This window comes from Hemicordylus capensis, chromosome 1 (genome assembly GCF_027244095.1).
Source record: "Hemicordylus capensis ecotype Gifberg chromosome 1, rHemCap1.1.pri, whole genome shotgun sequence".
NCBI lineage: Eukaryota > Metazoa > Chordata > Lepidosauria > Squamata > Cordylidae > Hemicordylus > Hemicordylus capensis.
Window position 1 is genome coordinate 366,780,958 of NC_069657.1, and position 26,190 is coordinate 366,807,147.

Consider the following 26,190-nt stretch of genomic DNA (forward strand, 5'->3'; position numbering starts at 1 on the left):
AAATAAATAAATTGGCTCCCTGTCCCCAAAGAGCTCACAATCTAAAAAAGAAACATAAGATAGACACCAGCAACAGCCGCTGGAGGGTTGTTGTGCTGGGGATGGATAGGGACAATTGCTCTCCCCTGCTAAATAAAGATAATCACCACTTTTAAAAAGTGCTCTTTGTTCAGTTAACAGGGGACATAAATTGACAGTTTTCACAATGGGGGGAAGTAAGAAGTGGGGTCCCCCTGGGATCTGCTCTGGGACCAGTGCTCTTTAACTTGTTCATAAATGATCTAGAAGTTGGGGTAGGAAGTGAAGTGACCAAATTTGCAGATGACACTAAACTGTTTAAGGCAGTGAAATCCACAACAGATTGTGAGGAGCTCCAAAAAGATCTCTCCAAACTGGGTGAGTGGGCAACAAAATGGCAAATGTAGTTCAGTGTATGCAAGTGTAAAGTGATGCATATTGGGGGGGAAACCCCTATTTCACATATACTCCGATGGGGTCTCAGCTGTCTGTGACTGACCAGATCTTGGGGTTGTGGTGGGCAGCTCGTTGAAAGTGTCGACTCAGTGCACGACAAATGTGAAAAAGGCAAATTCCATGCTAGGGGTCATTAGAAAGAGGATTGCAAATAAAAATGCTAATATTATAATGCCGTTATACGAATCTATGATGTGGGCCACATTTGGAGTACTACGTACAGTTCTGGTCACCGTATCTTAAGAAGTACATTGTAGAACTGGAAAAGGTGCAGAAGAAAGCAACCATTATCAGAGGCCTGGAGCACCTTCCTTATGAGGCAAGGGTACAGTATTTGGGGCTTTTTATTTTGGAAAAGTGTGACTATGGGGAGACATGATAGTGTATAAAATTATGCATGGAGTAAACTAGACAGAGAGAAAATTTTCTCCCTCACTCACAATACTGGAACCAGGGATCATTCCATGAAACTACTGATGGCCAGGAAATTTAGGACCAACAAAGGAAAGTACTTTTTCACACAGCCATAATTAACCTATGGAATTCTCTGCCACTGGATGTGGTGATGGTGACTAGCTTGGATAGCATTAAAAGGGGGTTAGACAAATTCATGGAGGACAGGTCTATCAATGGCTACTAATCTGGTGGCTATAGGCCACCTCTAGTCTCAGAGGCAAGATGCCTCTAAATACCAGTTGCAGGGGAGAAACTGCAAGAGAGAGGTCATGCCCTCACCTCTTGACTTTGGGCTTCTCAGAGGCATATGAGGTACATAGCTTGGGAGTGTTCCTGGGTCCAAAGCTCTCCCAGATTTATCACATTGAGGCAGTGGCCAGGAGCGCTTTTTATCAGCTTTGGCTGATACGACAGGTATGTCAGTTTCTGGAGGTAAATGACTTTAAAACAGTGGTACATATGCTGGTAGCCTCCAGGCTTGACTACTGTAATGCACTTTACGTGGGGCTGCCTTTGTAAGTAGTCTGGAAACTACAAGTGGTACTTAATGCGGCAGCCAGATTGGTCTCTGGGACAACTTGAACGTTTTTAAGGGAACTGCACTGGCTGCCGATATGTTTCCAGGTGAAATACAAAGTGCTGGTTATTACCTCTAAAGCCCTTAACGGCTTGGGTGTAGGCTATTTAAAAGAGTGCCTCCTTTGTCATGAACCCTGCTGACTGTTACAGTCTTCTTGAGAGGTCTGGTTATGGTTGCCACCGGCTCATTTGGTGGTGACCCAGAACCAGGCTTTCTCTGTGGCTGCCCTGGGGCTTTGGAATATGCTCCATGCTGAAATAAGAGCATCTCTGTTTGTTTTCAGGAAGACCCTCAAGGTTCACATGTTCGCACAGACTTTTAATTGGAATTCATTTTAATAATTTGTTCTAATAATTGTTTTATATTACTGTTTTTCTTTGTTTTTATGCTACTGTTTTAATTGTTTTATATTTCAATCTGTGCTGATTTTAAAATATTGTTTTAAATTTTATACACCGCCTAGAGACGTACATATCACGTGGTACAAAAATATGATAAATAATAAATTAATATGGTGGGCCACTGTGTGAAAGAGGCTGCTGGACTAGATAGGCCTTGGACCTGATTTAGCAGGATTGTTCTTATGTTCAGTAATACCAGGTAAATACCATGATCAGACACAGTACCAACTTCATTCATTCATTCATTCATTCATTCATTTAGTACATTCCTCTGTTTTTCCTCTTCTGTTTTTTCGTTCTAGAGGAATCTTGTTTATTGAAAGCTTGCTTTCATCTTTTCAAAACTAAATGGTCCAAATAAAGTACAGTAATGGTTATTTCAGGCATGGTTTAGATTATGTGAATGAGCGCCATTGAGCCTTAGGTTTCTGACTCTCCTTCAGCAAGAGGAGGAGAGGGAATGCTTTTGCTTTCACTTTAGAAGAAACCACAGTTCCCTATTACATACAAACTTGATGGAACTGTGGTTTGTTGATTCTGGTTTGATATCCTGACTTATTCTGGGTGGTGCAGCTAGGTTTTTGCAAAGTCTGGACCTAATGGCCTTACACCGGGGAAAGTATTCAAGTTAGAAAGAAAGACAGAAAGAGGCAACTATGTTATTTGGAGAGCAACTAAATTATTCTAGGGTAACTTCCTTGTGTACATACATGGGGAAAGTAAGGGAGAGAGAGAGAGATGGACAAGTGAATGAAAGGCAGGAGAGAGAGAAAAGAAAATGAGAGAGAGAGAGAGAGAGAGAGAGAGAGAGAGAGAGAGAGAGAGTGGAATATGAGAAGGAAGGAAGGAAGGGACAGCAAGAAAGATAAGTGAAAGGAAGGAGAGAGAGAGCTGGAAGAAAGGAAGGGGAGAGAGAAAAGGACAAGAGGGAGGGATGCAGGGAGGAAGAACGGTTAGGCAAGTGGAAGGAAGAAGGAAAAAAGAAAGGGGAGAGAGAAAAGCTGAACATCAGAGGGTTGAGAATCCTTGGAAGCAGGTGAATCAATCTCTCTCTCTCTCTCTCCCTCCCTTACTCCAGAGTCCAGTCACAGAGTCAGCCCCCTCCTTGCCATTCTACTTTCTGTCTGACAGCTTCATGTGGCTGTAAAAAATTGAGTCAGGCAGAAAGCAGAATGGACGAGAGTGAGAGGCTGATCCTGTAATTAGGCTCTCCAAAGCCCAATCTCTGAGGTCACCCCTCCTTCACATTCTGCTTCCCCCCCTGCTGCATTCTGCCCTTTCAGGAGCTGCTAGAACAGAGCATGGTCAGCTGTCTCTTTCCATCTCCTCCTCAGGCAGAAAGAGCCAGAGATAGCTGAGTATCTCTGCTCTAGTGTTTGCTTAAAGGGCCAGTGCACCAGCTCCTCTGACCGGCCAGAACACTGTAGTGATGGGAACAAAGATTCCTGGTGATGCTGCCGGTGCGTTGGGGGCGGGGGGGGGGCTCAGACATGATAGGCAAACAGCAGGGGCGTATCTAGGGGAAGGGCAGGCAGGGCACGTGCCCTGGGCGCCACTTGAAGGGGGCGCCATTTTGTAAAATTATTTTTAAAAAAAAAATGGCTGCCAAAAACAAAATGGCCACCGTGCATGCTCAAATGGCCTCTGTGAGGCCCTAGGTCATGCCAGGCCTTGCAGAGGCCATTTGAGCATGCGCGGTGGCCATTTTGTTTTCAGTGGCCTTTTTTTAAAAAAGATTTTTTAAAATGGCCACTGCACATGCTCAAATGGTCCCTGCGAGGCCCTAGAGGCCAGTGGGGGGAGGAGGAACCTTTGCAAAAAAAACAAAACTCCAGCCTTTAGGAAGCCCCCCAAAGGGGCTACAGGTAAGAAAATAATAATATATAATATAAGTCACTGTACACATATTCAGATTGGCACTATGTACAGAGAATCAGAGCTTGTGAATACTGAGCTGATGCTTATGAGCTAGGATTGTATTCATTTGCTCTTACTTTGCTTCTTGTGATAAGTGAGTTAAATGTGATGTCTTGCTAATATGGCTATTAATGGTGAATTTGTCTTTGAATCAGTGTGAAATCCTTAATATTAAAGCCCATTGGGAGTTTCTTGCTCTCTTTCGCTCATTTTAACTGTCTTTCCGAAAGACTAGAATATATTCCAAGCAGTGACACAGTTTACTCTGCATATCCTTTAATTATTTTCAGAGTATCTGGGAAAAGTCAAATTCTCCATTTGTTTTTAAAACATATGTAATAGTGATGCTACAATGCTTAGCAGAGAATTAGACAGGCACTTCTGTTTAGTTTTCCAAGTACACCTCCACATAGTATTTGGGTATTTCATGAGCCCCAGCATACTGAAATTTGTAGTTTTCCAGCATTTTTTGGTCTGGCTAAGTCTACTGCTAAAATAGTTTTTGAAAGATTAAAAGATTAATGAGCTTGACTTGTATTTTTCAGGTTATATTATGGTTAAGTTATCTGAAAGATGGGTGTCAGATGCTTGGACAGGGGGCGCAATTTCAGTGTTTGCCCTAGGCGCTATTTTCCCTAGATACGCCTCTGGCAAACAGACATAGTCACAAGTTCCAGTCATAAAGATGACACTGTTTATTCTAACTTTTATTAGTTAACAAGCCACAGTTGCCCAAGTCTGTACATAACAGAACTGTGATTTATTCTTAAAGTAAAGTGAAAGTGAAAGTTTTCACTATCTTCCACCTTGTATACAGAGGAGAGGGGAAAGGCTTGAGTATCTTACACCAACCCAACCTCGATGGCACACTTTACTTTAAGCCATGGTTTAGATGACCATCTGAACTGGACCATGTCTCACTTTGAATGTTAGAGACACCTGTATGGCATAATCCCAGTCTTCCTGCTAAAAATAATGAAACTACATAAGAAACCTTTGGAAATGGAAGTTAATATCATATGAATGTTAGAGTTCTGACTTGCATCTATCTCTACAGCACTGAAGATAGATAAAAGTTTGCTTGTTTGCTTGTTTGCTTAACATATTTCTATACCGCCCAAAACCTACGCCTCTGGGCAGTTTACAATTAAAATCAATTAAACAATTAAAATCATTTAATCATTAAAACCATTAACATTAAAATCAGTTAAAACCCAACATTAAAAGTATTAAAACTATAAATCTAATTAAAAGCCTGGGTGAATAAATATGTCTTCAGTGCTTTTTAAAAAGTTGCCAGAGATGGGGAGGCTCTTATTTCAACAAGGGGTGCATGCCACAACAAAAAACAAAACACAAAGTTTTTGTGTTGTGGAAAAACTGAATAAAAATGTAACAAAAAACACCACAAAAAAACCCCCAAAAAAACCCAAGGGGTGCCTTCCAAAGCCCAGGGGCAGCAACAGAGAAGGCCCATTCCCGAGTAGCTACCAGATGAACTGGTGACAACTGCAGACGAACTTCTCCAGATGATCTTAACAGGCGATGGGGCTCATGGTGAAGAAGACGTTCTCTTAAATACCTAGGGCCTAAGCTGTTTAGGGCTTTATAGGTAATAACCAGCACCTTGTATTTTGCTCGGAAACGTATCGGCAGCCAGTGTAGTTCTTCCAGTGGAAAGAGGTACATTGTTTCTTCGACGTGGTCTCTGTCTTCTACACATATGGGCTATGTGCCTGCACAGAGACCATGTTGGAATCTAACGAGCTCAATTTATCCTGCTTTGGGTTGGAACACCGCCCACAGCCGCTATATGAGGCTGCACCACTCCTCATCCCCTCAGCCTTTCTTCATCCATGCTTCAGGGAACATTGTGGTGTCTTTCAGCTTGGCAGCTCATTGTCTCTGGTAGTCTGGTTGTTTTTTTCTCCTGTTTTCTTCTGCTTCTCTAGTTTTCCTTTGTTTTTCTCTTCGTGCAGTTGCGGTTTTTCACCTTTTCATTTTCTTTTCACAGTCTTTCCTTCGAGCTCTGGTCCTGGCTGGGATGGAGCGTGGTGGCCTACTGGCCCTTGGCGTTTATGGCGGGTATGAAGAACTTTTAAAAGTGTATCCGCTGCGGATCGAAGCTTCCCTCCCTTGATACGTACGCGGAGTGCTTCTTGTGTTTGAGGGAGTCCCACATTGTCGAGACCTGCTCACATCACCAGAAGTTTTCTAAGCAGGCTCGCAGGAATAGAGCTTCTCACTTGCGTGCTGCATTGTGGGATCTGGCTCTCCGTTCTTCGGAAGCCTTAAAAGTTAAACAGTCTCTGAAAATGGCTGCTTCGATGTAGGTGGACCGATTGGTTATCGATAATGTGGAGGACTATGTCCCGGTATCAGGACCGTCACCCTCGGACGCTCGGCCTTTGGCAGCGTCCAGCGATAGAGCGTGGTTGGAGGAGCCCCCCTCTTACCAGCCTCTGGTGGCTTCTGTGATTCCCCCAAATTCCTCAGGGAGACTCAGAAGCACTCCCCAATGGATCAAGATCGAACCCAGGCCCTTAAGCAGAAGGGATCGATTGACGCCAAGGGATCGTTGATCCTGACCTCTAAGAAGGCCAAGATGGCTTTGCTCCACTCAGCACAAAAACCCTCCGTATCAACGCATCCTGCTTCCCCTGTGCCATTAGGGGTTTTAGACCCAGTTGTGGCGAGGGAAACCCGACTGCACTTCAGCTGAGGAAGAAGCCTTTGCTCCACCTGAGTTAGATCCCAACGCTTCTTGGATTCCTAGATGTAGGTCATCCCCATACGCAATCCTCGCGATTTCCAGCAGCATCTGGTGGGCCACTGTGTGAAACAGGATGCTGGACTAGATGGGCCTTGGGTCTGATCCAGCAGGGCTGTTCTTATGTTCTTGGTGTATCGGCAGGATCTGTCCTGGGATTATTGGGATCATTACCACATCATGGAGTATCGATCTCCTCTTTTGCAATCGGAGTGTGTCTACAGCTGCTGGCATGGGGACCATGGTTCCTATGATCGCTGCTGGGTGGACAGCAGTTAAGACTGCTCAGACTATATTCGATTCCATTATGGGTCTTGCCACCCAGAAGACCTTGAGTATCGACAGCCTTTGGTACCAAGGACTGTCTGGATGCCCCCCACGCATGAAGAGGGATGACCGTGTTCCCTCTCTCCACATCGTTTGCCTTGGGACCAGGAGGATTGCGCTGGGGAGTTCATGTTGGTATCGAAGCCGCGCCAAGAGACAGTTCCAGTTCGGAGGTAGCCTCTGAAACCTTTGGTCCCAGCGCTGGCCCACTTGGCTGATACGCCCGGTTCTCCATCGGGTTTGACCCCTGTGTCTCAGGACCAGTCGGTCCCAGGGGACCCTACGTCAGACAGTGAGGATAGTTCACAGGACTCAGAGGATGTCTCCCCGGGTTTGTCCCCGCTTGATCTCCACTTGGATTCAAAGCCAGTTTCTCCATCAGAGGACCTGAAAATGTATACTGCCTATGTGACCCATATGGCGTCAGCTCTGGGGGTGAATCTTGGTATCCTTCAAGAAGGGAAGCTGGACCCCCTGTTCTGCCTGATTGACTCAGAGGCCAAGGTGCCTGCTGCCTTGCCCTTCAACCCGGCCTTGTTGAAAGTGGTGAAAGCCCACTGGAATAAGCCTAATACGCTCTCTCAGCTGAATAGGTGCCTGGAGAACTTCTACAGGGTGCAATTCCAGGAGGATACAGACTTTGTAAAAAGTCACCCTACCCCGAACTCTATCGTTGTAGAGACCTATTTACAGAGGTCCAGGGGTCATCACCAGTCAACCCCAGATGATAAAGAGGGCAAGAAATTGGACTTCTTTGGGAGAAGACTTTATTCTGCTGCAGCCTTGCACTCACGTGTGGCAAACTATCAAGCATATAATGCTAGATATAACCACTTCTTGTGGGAGAAAGTGGGTCCTTTCCTGGATCTCCTTCCTCAGGATAAGCGGGATCCTGCGAAGTCCTTTCTGAAGGAGGCCATGCAAACCGCCCTGAGCCAGCTTGGAAGGGCGGTATAAAAATCGAATGAATAAAATAAAATAAAATAAAATAAAATAAGTTTCCAAACAGGGACTGTATTCTGCCCGTCACTCCATGGAGTGTGCCACATCTGTGGCAATTCGACACCACGCTTGGCTTAGGTCATCTGGCCTTCACTATGAGGCTCATGCCAGAGTGGAGGACTTGCCCTTTGAGGGCTCTAGCCTGTTCTCAGAACAAACCAATGACACACTTCAGAAAGTGCAAAGTTGCAGAACACCTCACGATCCGTGTCCTATAGCTTTCCATCGCTGAAGCTACAGAGAACTTCCAAGTGGTCGCCTCATCAGACGCAGAGAGTGTCAGCTCACCACCAGTCGCCTTCCGAACGGTCCTTTCAGAGCAACAAATTCCCACTCAGACACAAATGGGGGGGGTACACAATAAGCCAGCCTTCCAGAAACCTGACCCTAACATCCCACCAAAGAAACAATGACTTGGGGCACCTTGTCACCCACCCCCGTCCGTTTGCGGCGAGTTGGGACAAGGTGACTACGGACCAGTGGGTCCTTACAGTAGTATGTTTAGGCTATGCCCTGGAGTTCTGTGGTCTGCGACCGGTATCCGGGACAGTGGTGACCCCTCGTACGCCACAGTTGGACCAGGAGGTCACCTCACTCCTAGAGAAGGACGCGATTGAGGTCGTGTCAAATCCAGACAGTCCCAGGTTCTACTTCAGGTATTTCCTGGTGCCAAAGCCGGACAGCGCTCAGCACCCTATCTTAGACCTCAGGGCTCTGAACAGGCTCATACAAAAGATTCCAAATGCTGTCAGTGCCTACCATCATGACCGTATTGGACAGGAACATGTGTATGGTCTCACTGGACTTAAAAGATGCATACTATCATGTGTCCATAAGGCCTCAACATCATTACTTTCTGTGGTTCCAGATAGGGATCTCCTATCAATTCAAGGCATTGCCATTTAGCCTCACTACCACTCCTCGCGTTTTCACGGTGCCTGACCTGTTTGCTTCCCAGGTGGCGTTCCTACAGGAACATGGCCTGCAAGTACTGCCATACCTCGACGATTGTCTGGTCGTGGCAAGTACAACACAAGCAGCCTCGAGATTGTGATCGATACCCTCCATGAGTTGGGGTTTCAGATAAACTTCAAAAAGTCTCAGATGGAACCTACTCGGTGGATTCAGTTCATTGGACTGATATTTGACACAGCCTTGGAAAAGGTCTTCCTCTCAGAGGCCTGTATCACAACTCTTTGGAAACTGGTTGTGATCTTCTCAGCTGGAAGCCCGCAAACCTTGAGTTCTGTACAACACCTGTTGGGCCACATGGTGTCCAACACTTATGTTCTACCTCACACATGTCTTCGGATGTGCCTCTTTCAGAGGTGGTTTTTGGACGTCTTCGATCCTCTTCGGGATCCGGGTCATCCGGGTCATCTTCAGCGCAAGCTGCGGATGGATCGAGCCAAGGCTATCCTGATCGCACTGTGATAGCCCAGGAGGTCTTGGTTCCCGGCCCTGATGAACCTGGCGGTGGATTCGAGACGTATGCCTGTCCTGCTGGACCTGTTGTCTCAGGAACAGGGGCGGGTGCTACACCTGGATGTTCGGTCCCTCCACTTGACTGTGTGGCGGGTCCTCCTGACTTCCCCTTGAGACTGTGAGAGGTGTTGGTTGCTGCTAGAAAGCCGTCTACACGGAAGTCTTATAATCACAAGTGGACTCGCTTTGTGTCCTTTGCCACCCTGCATGGGTTTTGATGACTGTAATCCATCTCTACAGGACATTTGTAATTATCTGTTGTCCCTTAAGGAATCTGGGTTGAAACTTGCCTCCCTTAACGTATATTTGGGTGCCATTGTGGCCCATTCTCCCTCTGACCAGATTTTGTGGTTCAAAGATCTGGTGGTTAAAAGTTTCCTGTAAGGTCTGCAACACTTGTTTCCAGACAATCCAGTTATATCCGTGGCTTTGGCTGGTCTGCTTAAGGCCATCCTTTGAGCCTTTGGCTTCTATTGACCCTTGTCTCCTGACTTGGAAGGTCACTTTTTTGGTGGCTGTTACCTCCGCCAGGAGGGTTAGTGAGTTGCGGGCGCTGCAGGCTTACCAACCGTACCTGCAGTTCCATAAGGACAAGGTAGTACTCAGGACGGATGTCAAGTTCCTGCCTATGGTGGTGTCCATGTTTCATCGCTCATCCCCACTCACTTTGCCCGTGTTCTTTCCAAATCATTCATCGGATGCGGAGAAACGGTTGCACTGTTTGGATGTATGTAGGGCCGTGTCCTTTTACGTGCAGAGATCTGCTGAGTGGAGGAAGTCCTCCTCTTTGTTTTGTGCGATGGGCTGCAGAAAGGGCTTCAGGTCTTGGCCCAATCCATGTCCTGGTGGATAGTCTCCACTATTGAATTGTGTTATCAACTGGCCCGTAAACAGTTGCCTTCCCTGTGAAGGCTCACTCTGTTAGGTCCATGGTGGCCTCTGTGGCCTTTGATTGGGCCGTCCCGTTAGACTCTATCTGTCAGACAGATAGATACTTGGGCTTCCTTCCATTCGTTTATTCAGCATTATGCTATCGACATTAGAGCTCGTAATGATGCTGTACAGTATTTGGCAGGAGTGTCCTGCAGTTGATTTTCAGTTGAGCTGCTTGTCCTGAAATAAATTCTTCCTGGTTGTTTACCTGTTGCCTCTGTTTTTTCTCCTCCTCAGGTGCTTGCTTGTTATGTGCCCATATGTGTAGAAGACAGAGACCACGTCGAAGAACTACAGGTTACTCACCTGCAACATTGGTTCTTTTATTGGTCATCTGTACTTCTACACGCTCTCCTGTCCTCCCCGCAAGGGTCACTGAAGCTTGACTCTGTGACTGGGGGGGATGAGGAGTGGCGCAGCTGCATATAGCGGCTGGGGGTGGGGTTCCTGCCCAAAGCTGGAGAAATCGAGCTGGTTAGATTCCAACATGGTGTCTGTACAGGCGCATAGGAAGAACCAATGTTACAGGTGAGTAACCTGTAATAATAATAATAATAATTTGATTTCTATACCGCCCTTCCAAAAATGGCTCAGGGCGGCTTACAAAGAGAAATAACAAATGTCTGTAGTTTCTTAGCTAAGGATATTGACACTCAGTCACATACCCTTTTAAATGGAGGAATTTGTTCACTCCAGAAGTTCACTCACTCCATTTGTTCACTCCAGAAGTTTGAAGGAACAGAATAGGCAATGAGAGTATAACCTACGTTTGGGTGATTCTCATCTAAACATTCGTCCCTCGAGAAACGTGAGAGTTCCGTTCCAGGAAAACCTCACGGCTGGCAAATTCACGGTTGGGGTGACACAGAAAACAATTGGAAACAGGAGGTTAGGGGAATCACGACCAAAAAAAACCCAAGGTAAAAAGCAGAACCCTCCCTAACCCCCGAAAATCATCCCCTGACAGGGGCAGATTAAGCTTTAAAGGGCTTGAGTGGGGAGGGAAATCAGATCTTTTTGTTCTTACTTGTAAAACTGCTGCTGTGCGGCAGTGCAGCGGGGATGGTTGAGGGAGGCGGCAAAAGTGCTCATAACCCCCTCTGCTATGAGGAGAAACGCGCTACAAATGTGCCAAAGGCTTCAGGAGCTCCTCCCGCCTCCCAAACAGGCACTGGAGGTGGAGAGTCAGGCACTGGAGAATCGGGTGCTGGAGAGTTGGGAAGCAGCAGAGACAGCAGTGAAAGAGCTCCTTACTTGGGTCCGAAATCGGCCAGGTCTGTATCATTTGGGAGGAAGGTAGGCCTGTGTAAGGAGCTCTTTCGTGCTGTCTCAGCCTCCTCCTGACTCCCCAGCACCCAACTCTCCAGTGCACGCCTCTCTGCCACCTCCAGTGCCCATTTGGGAGGTGGGTGGAGCTCTCGCTGCCATCCCCCTCATTCCGCCGCATAGCGGCAGTTTTTAAAATAAGAAACTGATCTCACTGACCCCCAGAAATGACCCCCCCAAACTGACAAAAAACCAGCCAATTAAAAAACAACACCTCACCAGACCGCAAATACTCGAGTTGCGGTTGGCGAGGGAGGTCTCATTTTCCCAATCGTGGGTACTCAAATCTGCTATTGGGAAAACCGCAGTTGACAAAGGACGACTGTACATTGGTTGGATTTACCTATGAGTGCATTGAGAATAGAGCTTGGAGGCTTTGGTCAAGAACCCTTTTCATTTATTTTGAGTATGAAATAATTAATGTCCCCCTTTGGGGAGCCTTTTCAAGAGATATTGAGGGCGAGGGTCAGTCCCCCTGACCAAGGAGTGTGTGTGTGTGTCGCTTGTGTGGTAGTTTGTGGGTGGGTATTTTATAATTTGGCTCCTGTTTTTAAGTATAGGGTGTGACTGTTTAATAATGTGTCTGGGTTTGTCTGGAGATGGGGAGATAGGGGGCGTATCCACTGATTATGGGGTGCCTATTCTGGTGGTGGTGGGGAATAAAAGAAGCAATGTTGGCAAGTCAGCAGGCCATTACAGGGGAAGGGAAATCAGAAATCTCCTAGCTGTTTCCCATTCTGGCTGTCCTGCCAGCTCTTTGACATTGGGCAGCATGCCAACCACCCATAGAGCCTCACCTTGCTACTTTGTAATGCCAGGTCAGTCCAGAATATATCAAAAATAATCCATGATCTGATTCTGGGTGACCTAGTATGTATCACAGAGACTTGGTTGGAGGAGGTTAGTGGCCCAGTCTGGTCCCAGCTTCTTCCTCCAGGGTACTCTTTGAGGAACAGGTGAGAGGATGTGGGTGGGGAGGTGGAGTGGCTGTGGTCTATAAAACCATCTTCCTTGCCAAGATCCCTGTTGAAGTGACTGACCATATCAAATGTGTGTACTTATGTTTGGGGACCAGGGAGGGACTTCTGTTTTCCTAGTCCTTCTGCTAGAGGATAGTGATGTGCACAAACCGGTCCGGAGGCCATTTTAGAGGCCTCTGAACAGGTTCGAACTTGGCCCGGTCTGGCACTGGGGGTGTGTGTCTTGCTTTAAGGACGGGGGGTGTACTTACCCCTCCTGTCACTTTCCCCCCTCTGGCACTCCATTTTTTTGCAAAGTTTTTTGGGCGACAGTGTTCCTCTCTGCCGCCCCTGCCCCCGTTGTTGGCCAGGAAAAGCGGAAGTAGTTGCTGCGCATGAACTCACTGCCCCATGCGCACGTCCGCCACGCACGTCACGCAAGCAACATGCGTACACAATGTGCAACGTGTGCACGGCAGGCACATGCGCAGCAGCTACTTCCACTTTTTCCAGCCAACAACAAGGGCAGGGGCAGCAGGGAGGAATGCTGCTACCCCAAAAAGTTTGCAAAAAAAAGTGGAGCACCAGAGGGGGAAAAGCGGTGGGAGGGGTAAGTACAACACACACCCCCGCCCTTAAAGCGAGACATACACCCCGGCACTGGACCACGCCTCTGCGGTTCCGTACACATCCCTACTAGAGGATCACCTCACTGCCCAACTGAGTCCCTAACTGAGCTGATGGACTTGACGTTTGAGTCCCCCAGGCTTGTGGTGGTATGGAGCTTCAATGTTCACTTTGGGACCAATTGTCTGGGGTGGCTCAGGAGTTCATAGCGGCCGTGACAACTATGGGCCAATCCCAAGTGGTCTTGGGACCAATGCATATTGCGGGTCACACACTAGATCAAGTCTTTCACTCTGATCGGGGTGGTGTTCTGAAGGGGGGAACTCATGTGATTTCCCTTTTGTCGTGGATGGACCATCATCTGGTTAAGGTTGGATGCACAATCATGTCCCACTTCCACAGGGGTGAGTGGCCTATTAGGATGGTCTGCCCAAGAAGACTACAGGATCCAGTAGGATTCCAAGAAGCCTTGGAAGGATTTAGTGTTGGCTGTGCTGGTAATCTTCTTGATACCCTGGTGGAGAATTGGAACTCACTAGGGCAGTAGACATGATTGCTCCTAAGCGTCCTCTTTGACCATCGTCAAAATTGGCCCCTTGGTATACGGAAGAACTATGGGACCTAAAATGGCAAGGTAGTTGACTGGAGCACAAGTGGAGAAGGACTTGACTTGAATCCGACAGATTACAACATAGAGCGTATTTGAAGACCTGTGCTCAGGCAAAGAAGCAATTCTTTTCTTCTTGTATTGCATGCGCAAGCTCATGCCCAGTGGAGTTTGATCAGGGTTGTGAGAAGGCTTATATGTGCTCCTCCTCCCTTGAACCAGAATTTGGATCCATCAGTTATCCACTGTGATGTATTTAATGAGTTCTTTATGGATAAAATCTCTCCAATTAGGGCTGAATTGGTTACATATCCCACAATTACTGCAGTGTCTGATGCGGAGGTGTCCAGCAACTTCTCATATGTGGTTAGGCTGAATCGGTTTCAGTTTGTGGCTCCAGAGGATGTGGAGAAGCTGCTTGGAATTATTTATTTATTTATTTGAAACATTTAATATACCGCCCACTCCGAAGACTCAGGGTGGTGCACAAAAACATGCAAAACAAGACAACATTAAAATTGCATTCTAAATTAAAAACTAAAGTAACCAAATAGGTAATCTACAGGTCAAAAGCCTGACGAAAAAGAAAAGTCTTCAATAGAGATTTAAAAATCAGTAAGGAAGGGGCTAAATGAATCTGAAGGGGAAGAGAGTTCCAAATAAGTGGGGCAGCAACTGAAAAGGCCCTTTCACGGGTCCTAGCACCCCTCGGAAATCAGGGACCGACAAAAGGGCCATCTGAGATGATCTAACCGGATGGGATGTAACTGGATGGGAGAGGCGGGTCTGTAGGTAGACAGGCGCCAAATCCCGCAAGGCTTTGAAGGTCAAAACCAGGACCTTAAATTGAACTCAGAAGCGAATAGGCAACCAGTGCAATGACTGCAGGAGAAGTGTTACCCTGTCATATTTTCTGGCACCCATGAGCCGCTGCATTCTGGACCCGTTGTAGCTTTCTGATCATCCTCAAAGGTAACCCTAGATAGTGTTACAATAATCTAAGCGGGAGATAACAATGGCATGGGTCACTGTCGTTAATGCCTGTCGATCAAGGTAAGGACGTAATTGGCGAATCAGATGCAGCTGGGCAAAAGCAATTCTGGCCGCAGCCTCGACCTGCTGTTCAAGCAGGAGGCATGAGTCCAAAAGGACCCCCAAATCACGAACAAGCTCCTTGGGGGGCAGCACCACCTCATCTAAAACAAGGTTCACATCCAGCTGTTGGCCGGTATGAGGGCTGAGTAAAAGTAGTTCAGTCTTAGTGGGATTCAGTCTGAGCTTGTTTTGATTCATCCAGACCTTAACAGCTTCCAGTGCGGCCTGAGTAAGCAGTGCGGCCTACCACCTTTTCTCTGGACCCTTGTCTGATATAGATTATACTATCAGACTGGGGCGGGGGGGGATATTGTAGAAGGCCTGGTACGCATTAGGGGTCACTGGCTGCTGTCTTACTGTGATAAATAGTAACATCTGGGTATTTGGAAAGTTCTTTGAGCAGGTGTACTGATTGCTGGAGGTTAGCATATGGGTGCTGTTTGTTTGATCTTGGATGCTGTTATATTTATACTTCAACTTTGGTCCAAGGACTTCAGTTCACTTGAGGATTTCTAATTTGATGATTTCTTCAGTTCTGGCAACAAGTGCTTCTTTTTGAGATAGTTAATTGCACTCATGGTGTTGACGTGGCCATGTTAGTAGTAAATTTAAATGATCATTATGCAATTTGATTAAGTTTCTGTTCTTACCTAACCAAGTGGCAGAAACATAAAGAGCCTTTAGAAGTTAGCTGTTCAATAGAAAGCAGTGTTTGTTTTTAAAATCTTTATTAATTGGGGGATTGCAACAGAATTTCCCTGGAGTGCTCTCAGATGGCAAAAAATAAGCCATGTTAACTACCCTTACAAAACATGCTGCTTTTGTGGGCTGACATTGTAATGTTGTTGTATAATAAACACAGTGCGTAGTTATTCCACTTGCCTTGAGTGCACTCTCCACATTTTTTGAAAAGTGTGTGGTGCCTTACGTCAGGAAGAGATACTTTCATGCATAGTTAATGTGCTCAAACTTGGCCCTGTTCAGAGGCCCTGTGATAGCCTTGTTTGCTAGAGGATAAAGCTTGTGTGCATCACATCTGCTGAGAAAATCCCTGAATGAGAGCTAGAGTTCGCTCTGTTCCTAAGGGTCAGAGTGAATAACAACCAAGAATAGAACAATTCCAGATGCCTAGTTATCCAGGAACTGAAGAATTTGAGAGTGACTCCTAGGAATTAGAAATATTTAGCTCTTATAAATCTGATCCCAACCTTGTGAATAGCATTTCACAATTTTCCCTATGGGGAAAAGTGCTGGGGGGGGGGGACTACATCTCCCAGATGCCCTTTCACATCCCCCCATAAATCCCACACTGCCTCCAGGTGTTCTTGCACTCTCTTTTGGCCAGCATTGGGCTCCTCAGATGACGAGCCACCTCCCTCACTGCCGAAAACAGAAGGTACTGCACAGGGAGGGAGCACCTCCCCCCGCCCCAGCACTGGAGGGTTCCTAAAATTCATCAGAATTGGAACATCTGTTGCACACAGCCCTATAAAATAGTTCTGATTCTTATTTTATTATGAAACAAAATTGCCCCCTTCCATGGCTTTTCATAACAATGCAGTACACTGTTTTACCATTCGGAAAAGAGTAGTCTTTGTTGTTAGCTTCCTACATCCAAGGTGTAGAATGGCATAATTTAATATTTATTTATCTTAATCGTAGATGGTTATAACCTCATTCTAGGACCTAGATATATCCTATTCTTCTTTTGGTGTACACATTTAATATAGTATCCAGCTATTTAATATGAAACCCTAGGATAATCACATATTGGGAATGCAATGTACTGGCAACTCTGCATACACTCATAAAAGCATTTTTGCACAGCTCGTGTTCTTTCCCATGTGCCAAGCAGGACTTTCCCCTCAAAATTACTGGCATATGAGTGAGATGCCACATGAAGGGAGCATGTAAGGGTTGCCTTGGTGGGCTAGTTATAGTTGTGGGCCTTACTTATGGGCCTTATATTTTCCACTATTGCTTCACTTTCATGGCTTGGAACAGAATAACTAAAATGTGCTGTGTCCCACAGTCAAAATTACTGTTCTTGCAATGAGGGGAGGGACTGTAGCTTAGTGCTAGGCAATAAGCTTTTTATGCAGATAGAGCCAGCGTGGTGTAGTGATTAGAGTGCTGGACTAGGACCGGGGAGACGCGAGTTCAAATCCCCATTCAGCCATGATACTAGCTGGGTGACTCTGGGCCAGTCACTTCTCTCTCAGCCTAACCTACTTCAAAGGGTTGTTGTGAGGAGAAACTTAAGTATGTAGTACACCACTCTGGGCTCCTTGGAGGAAGAGCGGGATATAAATGAAATAAATAAATAAATAAATAAATAAATAAATAAATAAATAAAATGCAGATGATCCATTTTCAGTTCCCAGAATCTCCAGTTAAAAGAATCTCAGGATACAGGCTTGAGAGAGATCTTTGACTGGCATGTTGGAAAGCTGCTACCACTCAGAACAAATACTGGGCTAGATGGACCAATGGTCTCATTCAGCAGCTGCATATGTTTATTGCTGCTGACTTTTTTCAAGAATGTGTGATCACATTAACACTATATCCTGTGCAGATAAGAAAATGAGTTGTGCTGTGCTCAGGAAATATCTTCCTCTTCATGTTGAACTTGTTTGCTCAGGAGTTCCGTTTGGGGGGGGGGGAATTATACCAAGAATTTATTTAATTCTTAATTACTTGTTTGATGTTTCCCTTGAGTTCAGTGCAATAGTATGTACTTAACTGTTTATTTGGTACCATGGTTGGTGGGGGGGGACTAGGAGTGTGCACGGACCAGTCCGGGGCCATACAAAAGGCCTCCAGACCAGTCTGGAATTCGGCAGGTTTGGCGGGGGTGGGAGTGTGTCTTTAGGGGGGTAGTACTTAACCCCCCCCTGCTGCCGCTCTTCCCCCTCCGGTGCTGGACTTTCCAAAAACGTTCTTGGGGCGTGAGAGTTCCTCCCTGCTGCCCCTGCCCCCGTCGTTGTCTTCAAACAGTTAACAAGTAGAAAAAGCTGGTGCCACGCATGCGCCCTTTGCGGGGTGCACCGCATACATCATTGTGACGTATGCGGCACGCAACGGCAACGGGCACGCGCGCGCCGCAGAGGGCACATGTGTGGTGCCAGCTTTTTCTACTTGTTAACTCTTTGAAGACAGCGACGGGGGCAGGGGTGGCAGGGAGGAACTCTGCCGCCCCAAGAACGTTTTTGGAAAGTTCAGCGCCGGAGGGGGAAGAGCGGCGGAAGGGGTAAGTACTACCCCCCTTAAAGACACACTCCCCCCAGTGCCGGACCACGCCTCCGTGGTTCCGTGCACATCCCTGGGGGGGGGCTTAATTATATCTCTATTGCTTATGTGTCTGATAATTTTTACTGTTGTTTTATTGGCTCATTAGCATTTATTCTTATTGTTTTATTTTTTACATTTTTATCTCGCTCTTCCTCCAAGGAGCTCAGGGCGGAGTACATGGTTATGTTTATTATCACAACAACCCTGTGAGGTAGGCTAGGCTGAGAGATACATGACTGGACCAGAGTAGGGATGTGCACAGGCCTCCGAAAAGGTTTGAATGACTGGCAGTTCAAAGGCAGGGGAAATAACTTTAAGGGCGGGGGAGGGTGCTCTTACCCCTCCTGCTGCATTTCCCCCACTGGCGCTGCACTTGAAAAGGGTCTGGCGGGATGGCAGCGTACCTCCATGCTGACCCATCGGACCAGAAGTGACTGGAAGTACCCAACGCATCGGCTCATGTTGCGCGCATGCCCAAAGTGCGCGCGAGTGAGCATGGTGTGTGTGTGCACACCCAACATGTGCATGCGTGTTGGGTACTTCTGGGCACTTCCAGTCCGATGAGGCAACGGGGTGGTAGGGAGGTACGCTGCCACCCTGCCGAACCCTATTAAAGTGCAGCGCCGGTGGGGAAAACACAGCAGGAGGGGTAAGAGCATCCTTCCTTAAAGATATCCCCCTCACTTTCAAGCTGCCCCCCGCTGATTCCATGCACATCCCTAGCCCAGAGTCACCCAGGGAGCTTCATGGCTGAATGGGAATTTGAACTCGGGTCTTCCTGGTCCTAGTCCAGCACTCTAACCACTAAGCCATGCTGGCTCTCAGCATTTAAAAGATATTGTCATATAGAGTTTGGTAGTTTATCATCTTGCAAAATAAATATACTGTTCTCACTCTTTGTTTATAAAGATTGTTTTAAAATTGAGAGCCACATAGCATACCCATTGCTTTAAATGATTGCATTAAAATATCTCTCTCTCTCTCTCTCTCTCTCTCTCTCTGTGCTTGTCAGCAGCAATGTGTTACCTCAATTTATGCCAACACTAAAACAGAGAAACCTAAAAGTCAATTATATGTTATTGTTTATGATATATCTTAATTATATCCCTACCTTGACAGGTATAGCCCTATTCTATGAATGGTTTTCTCCTCTCAGTATTCTGGGTCCAACCATATTTTTAAAAATAAAATTTAGAATTAATAAAATATTTATAATCACTCAACACATATTTTAGCTGGTCAGAATTCAAGGAACAGCATTTCAATGTTCAAGCTCCTAAGATTGTAATATACTACCACTACTACCACTACTACTACTACTACTACTACTACTACTACTACTACAAATATTTAGATACTGCTCTTCGACCAAAGTTCTCAGGGCAGTTTACACAGAGAAATAATAAATAAATAAGATAGTCCCCTGTCCCCAAAGGGCTCACAATCTAAAAAGAAATATAAGGCAGATACCAGCAACAGCCACTGGAGGGATGCTGTTCTAGGACTAGATATGGTCAGTTGCTCTCGCTCTGCTAAATATAAGAGAATCACCACTTTAAAAGGTGTATCTTTACGCAGTTAGCAGGGGTTATATTTTAATATAAATAAAAGTTTTATATAAAACTTTAAATAAAACTTCCAGGGATATTTCATTTGTCCACTTAACAGGTCCAAAAATGGACAAGCGGGTGATTGTAAAACAAATTTGTAACCTTTCCTTAGGATCCTATGGGGGTTTTAAGGAAAGGTTAAACATTTGTTTAAAATCACCTGCTTGCCCATTTCTTTTGTGGGTTGGGTGGTAAGTAGCATCCATCATGCCCTGCCACACAACCCACTTTGGTGTCCATTGGAGCCACACATGGGGTGTTTTGAATTTCCCCATCATCCCCTTTGGCCGGAACACTCAGTGTTTTGAGTTGTTTCATTGAAACAGCCAGCTCGACTGCTGTTTTGACGAAAGGTTTCAGCTGTTTTACATTTCGTTTTGAGCTTGAAACAGAATGCAAAATCCGTTTCGTGCACATTCTTATTGAACCAATTTGGTACAGTTGTAGTAAGTGACACATAGGGACATCTCAGTGGCATAGTTTGTGGTTATGTCATCCACGCTGATTCAAGATGGTGGACATTTGAGGCACAAGTGGGCTAATTTGTGAACTACCTAACTAATTTGAGCCAAATTTGGCACAATTGTAGTCAGTGACATATATGGACAGCTCAGTGGTGTAATTTGTGATGATGTCATCCATTCCAACGCAAGATGTTGGATGTGTGAACTTTTGAAGTGGAAGTTTGACGTGGAATGTTTGTTGCACAAAATAAGAGCCTCCCCATCTCTGACAACTTTTTAAAAGCACTGAAGACACATTTATTTATCCAGGCTTTAAATTAAATTTATAGTTTTGATATTTTTATTTTTAATATTGGGCTTTAAATGTTTTCAATGATTTCAATGATTTTAAATTATTTTCATTGTTAATTGATTTGATGTTTTAAATGATTTTAATTGTAAGCTGCCCAGAGACTCAAGTTTTGGGCAGTATAGAAATATTTTAAATAAATAAATAAGTTGGTAATTATCAATTAAGGTTATAGTGAAAGGATGGTAGGCAGATTAGTTCTTACCAGAACATTGTTTTGTTATCCAAACAATAAGGTGTGCCTCCAGCAATGCAGCAGATCCAACGGAATAAGAAAACTTTATTTTTATTAAGCTCTCTAAACTGAACAGTATTGGCTCTTAAATGCAATTTTATTTGGCTCTTGTCATAATAAACAAATTTGGGATGGTTAGGGTAGAGGTCTGTTACTATATTTGACATTGAAGAATGAAATCTACATATCAGAAAACATCATTTATTCTGTTAATGAATGAATTAATTTATTAAACAGTATTGAATAGATCTAGGAATGAATGAATGAATGAAGTCCCCCCCGCCCCCAGTTCTTGAGTATTGAGTTTTTTGGCAGAGTGATTCTACATGGGACAAATATCAAGGGAATGTTAGAATGTGCAGATTATTGTGTCTGTCATCTATCTTGGCACCATGCTATTGAGAGGAGGATTTGCAAATGTGAACATTACAATGTCAGATATAAATGTGCAGAATTCCTTGTGTAACTTGGTGTCTTAAGAGAGGATTGACCATTTGGATTATTTTGTAGTGTCCTCTTAATTATTTATAAAAGTTTTTAAGGCTTTTAGATTCTATCAAGCACTTTAAATTCATACAGGCTACATAAATAAATAAATGAAATGAAAATTATATTAATGTTTCTGTCCCGAACATACTAGAAGAAATTTAAATAGTATGTTTTGTTTTGTTTTTGTTTTTACAATTTAGAAATTGCAAATGGCTCCAGCTCAGGAGGGTACCACCGTCCAGCTCCCAGAACAAAAGAAGTGCTCATCAATGGGCAGACAGTAAAATTAAAATACTGTTTTACCTGCAAGATTTTTCGCCCACCTCGTGCCTCACATTGTAGCCTTTGTGATAACTGTGTAGGTGAGTAAAGCAATTAGAACTGTATATATATTAATTTTCCTAGCTGTGGTAAAGATTTGTCATATGCTGGTCTGTATATTAACAGACAAATACCCTGTCCTAACCTAGATGCAGAAGGTTGAAAGAGAGGGCATAATGCTTAAAGCTACAAAGGTCTATTGTTTATCTCCAAACATGGCTAGTGAGGCAAAATTTCTTCTTCTTTATGATCTGGAGTTACAAGTTTAGTCTGCCTAATTTCTGTGGAAACTGTCCCACACCCATAGTTAGACAAATCAATGCAAGACTAACTTGGAATCTTCATTTCAGTGGTGTTGCTACTCTGACAGTGACACTTGGAAAATAAAGGAAACTAGGACTATAATGTTTAATCAGTTGGTTAGATTAATTGATTAAATGACTTCTGGTCAACTAAAAAGATGCTCCCATTTAATAAGGTATATTTTTTTCTAAGTTTTATTAATCATATATTATAAAAACTGCAGATTGCAAGCACCATTGTAAAGGACGTATTCTCTCACATAGGAACACCTTTTCTAAGATGGTGCCTGATGCAACACATACATACATCCTCTTAAAAAGTATGTTTCTTGCCTCAGAATGATTGTTTTTACTTGTATCGTATATGCATTTGTGCAATTGAACCACTAGATTAAAACTCATACCATTAATAATCTAAGATTCCCCTTTTTAAAATCAGGAGACAGCTGTAGAGGAAACTCCTGCACATACATCTTCCACTAGTAGAGTTTGGAATCCAGAACATTTTGACAATGCAGGTTTAACAGCCTAGGGATATAATCTGACTAGAGAACTGCAGTACGAGCAGATTTTATATCTGCAAACATTCTTATGCTTTAGCTGTTTGTATACACATACTTTTTATGTTCCTTTAGTGCTGGTGACCTAAACATTGAAATTTACAAGTACAGTACATGAAAATGACAGGATACCTTTCTTAGCTAATAAAAAAGAAAAAAAAACCCACCCCTAAATCAGTTTCTGCATAGATTAAAGAACATTTTTTAAAAGATTATACACAGATAGGGCCTTTGCCCATAACAATTATTCCATATTCATAAAGATCAATCCCCATTATTTTGGAGATATTATTTTCATAGCTCCTACTTCCACATGTGGTGGTCTTGTGAGAAGATATTCACGTTTTGGTCTGAAATGTATGCTGAAATCTCTGAAGTAATGGAAAAGGAGGTACAACCAAAACCTAAACTATCCTCCTCATTGCTTTTTGATGCCATGTATACAGATTGCTGCATTAAGATTTAATTGGTTTCTTCACATAGCTGCCAGATTAGGAATAGCCCTTCACTGGAGATCTGAAATATCTTTTTAAATGATAAGTGCTCTGTTAAGGTATAATGTGTTGTACTTTTCAGAAGAGGTTACCCATGAAAATATCTCTTTATAAAGAATTAAACAAACATTTTAATATTAAAGTTGCTACCCTTTTATTTCATAAGCTAACAATAATATAATCATCTTGCAACTTGATTAGACCACTAGCTAGTACCATTCCTTTTAGAGAGACTTGCTCAGTTAAACACAATCTTTGTTGACATTGTTTAGCTTCAATTTGTAATCATGGTGTTAGATTTTTCCCTCTAGAACTCTATTGGTGCGTGTGTGTGTGTGTGTGTGTGTGTGTGTGTGTGTGTGTGTGTGTTGGGTATGGCATATTGCTATTTTTTAAAAAAACCAGTACAAAGGTTTGTTAAAAAAAGAAAAATTCAAAATATCAACATGACAAAAGAAAACATTTGAATTCCTTTCTCTAAAATATGGGTGCAGAAGTATGCTAATGTTATACATTAGCATACTTCCTAATAAAAATGTAGTATCGAAACACAAGTATAGTATTAAAACACAAACTGAGTTATAGTGCCATCTCTAGGCCAACCTTTCATATGGCTTTCTCTCACTAACATGGCACAGCCATGGGCTACAGCCCTGAGTAAGACTAATAATGAGATCAATAATAAGCTCATGAGAGTATGTGTGAACACCTGGCACATTATGCACCATGTCTTGCATCATGTTGCAACATTTTACTTTAATCCATGTTACCTCTGGTGAGTGCAAAATAATGAGCATCTAAAAACAGTGAGCTCAAAATAATACAACTGTAGCTGAGACTTAACTGAGAAGGAGGAATTCCACTCTATTCATTTTACTACACTGTGACTTTTGAAACAGTTTTAATTCTGTTTGAATGCCACTTTGAATCCATAGAGATATACCTTTTTATAATATATAAATAGATGTTAAGATGCTTTACCAGTTCAGCTTCTTATTTTTACAACATCACATTAGTGACTTGTGCTCAATTTCTAAGATACGCTGCAGAGTTTCAACACAGCAGTTCCAATAGTGATCCCATGGTGATCTCATTTCGTTTCCCCAGTCTTTGCCCTACTACAGGAGTAACTTGCTGAATTGCACCATGTGGATATCTTCTTCAGCCAAACCCCAAAACCAGTTTAGAGAGTTATTTTCAATGAACCAGAACAGAATCTCAACCAAAGATCTTAAGGTTGACTTGAACAAGAACCGGAACTGAATCCCTGAACATAAAAAGTGGTAACTAGTTCGGAATAAGTGGTTCAGTAATGGGAGACTCAGAGATTCTTGTTCAAGTGTGGTAATGACTCCTCTCTGCTCCAGCAATATATGAAGGAAATATTTCTTGGTGAGTCATCTGAAAAGAAGAGGAGGAAGAGCAGTAGAGCTTGATAGGAATGTGCAAGTAGGAAGATTTGGAAGCCCACATTGGAATTACTGCCTCCCACCACGAAGAGGCAGCTGATTTGGGGAAAATTGCCCTACGTTAGGGGGGACTTTAAATGCTGACTCAGCACTGGTGCGGGGAAAGCTGGGTGGCTGTGGAGATTCTTGGGAGTGTCCAGGAGGCAGGCAGGGAGTGATGCAGGGAGGCTGGGGATGAGAGTGGAGTGGCTGGGGAAAAGCTTAGAAATGTCTGAGGGCTATAGTTCCTCCAAGAGAATGGTTCCTCCCAAGAAGCTCTGGGAGGAATTACCGGCCCCAGGCATCCCTGCGCTTCTTCCCAGTCAATCTGTCCTTGTTCCCAGTATCCTCTGTTTTGCTCCCGAGAATTTCTGTACCCATCCAGCTTTCCCCACACTAGTGCTCAGTCAGGATTTAAAGAAACCCCACCACCACCATACTACTTTGGGCAATTGTTCCACAATTGACTGCCTCCTTGGGGAGCGGGGGGGCGGGTTGACATGGACTTCTGAAATTTCTCACTTGCACAGTTCTATAGGTTGGTGGGCTGAGCCTAGTCCAGTGCTCATCTATAAACTTCCATCCACAGACTGTTGTTATCCTGAAGCAACAAGGCCTCATTAGACTTTGAGGCTGCAATTGTCTGCCGGCTGCTTTTATTATTCCCTTACCATTCAAACTCCCTCTCCCATAAAGTCCTGCTATGCTGTCTCACCATGGCGGGGCTGGGAGTTCCTGGGAGGGATGAGCAAAGTACGCCAGGAGGTATACTCCCAGTAGGATCACCCAAAGCGCAATGGTCATCCCAACCAAAGCAAGCAGGCACCTATATTGGGCAGCAGCGATATAGGAAGGTGTTGGAGGCACTTCAGTAACAATGACAAAGGCATCATTTCATACTACACGGGAGGAGGCAATGGTAAACCACTCCTGTATTTTACCAAGAAAACCACATGGATAGACAAAATAGAATGATTGTCAATGTAGTGCCAGATGATGGGCCCCTCAGGTCGGATGACACTCAACATGCTACTGAGGAAGAGCTGAGGATCTTTCAGAGTACCTTATGACGCAATTAGATTAAAGCCTCTTGGACATCTAGCGGCTGATGTTGCCATGTGGGAAAAGAAAACCTGAAGCTGCAGACAGAATTGTAATGGGAACATGGAATGTAAGAAGCATGAATACAGGAAAGCTCAACACAGTGAAAGATAAAATGAATCAACTACAGATTGACATCTTGGGCATCAGTGAATTAAAATGGACTGGAATAGGACACTTTCAGTTAGAAAAACATACAGTTTACTACTTAGGACACAAGAAACAAAGAAAGAACGATGTTGCTCTCATAGTCAGGAAGGATATACAGTAGCAATGACAGTACTTGGGTACAATGCGGTCAGTGACCGATTAACATCAATTAGATTTCATGGACAAACCTTTAACATGACAGTTCTTCAAGTCTATGCCCCAGTGACTGATACAGATGAAGAGGAAGTTGATGAGTTTTATGCTCAAGTTTAGTCTGAAATTCATTCATTCATTCATTCATTCATTCATTCGATTTCTATACCGCCCTTCCAAAAATGGCTCAGAGTGGTTTACACAGAGAAATAACAAATAAATAAGATGGATCCCTGTCCCCAAAGGGCTCACAATCTAAAAGAA

At 44.2% G+C, this 26,190-nt stretch overlaps 1 protein-coding gene across 6 annotated transcripts in view; it reads left to right on the top strand.

Annotated features, from left to right (window-relative positions):
- Nucleotides 1–26,190, top strand: part of ZDHHC14 (zinc finger DHHC-type palmitoyltransferase 14) — a 119,571-nt gene that overhangs the window by 45,778 nt on the left and 47,603 nt on the right. For all 6 annotated transcript variants that reach the window (XM_053293902.1, XM_053293922.1, XM_053293937.1 and 3 more), the window contains one exon: nt 21,598–21,759. In XM_053293902.1, the coding sequence (XP_053149877.1) occupies nt 21,598–21,759 (162 nt within the window). The remainder of the gene's footprint in view (nt 1–21,597; nt 21,760–26,190) is intronic.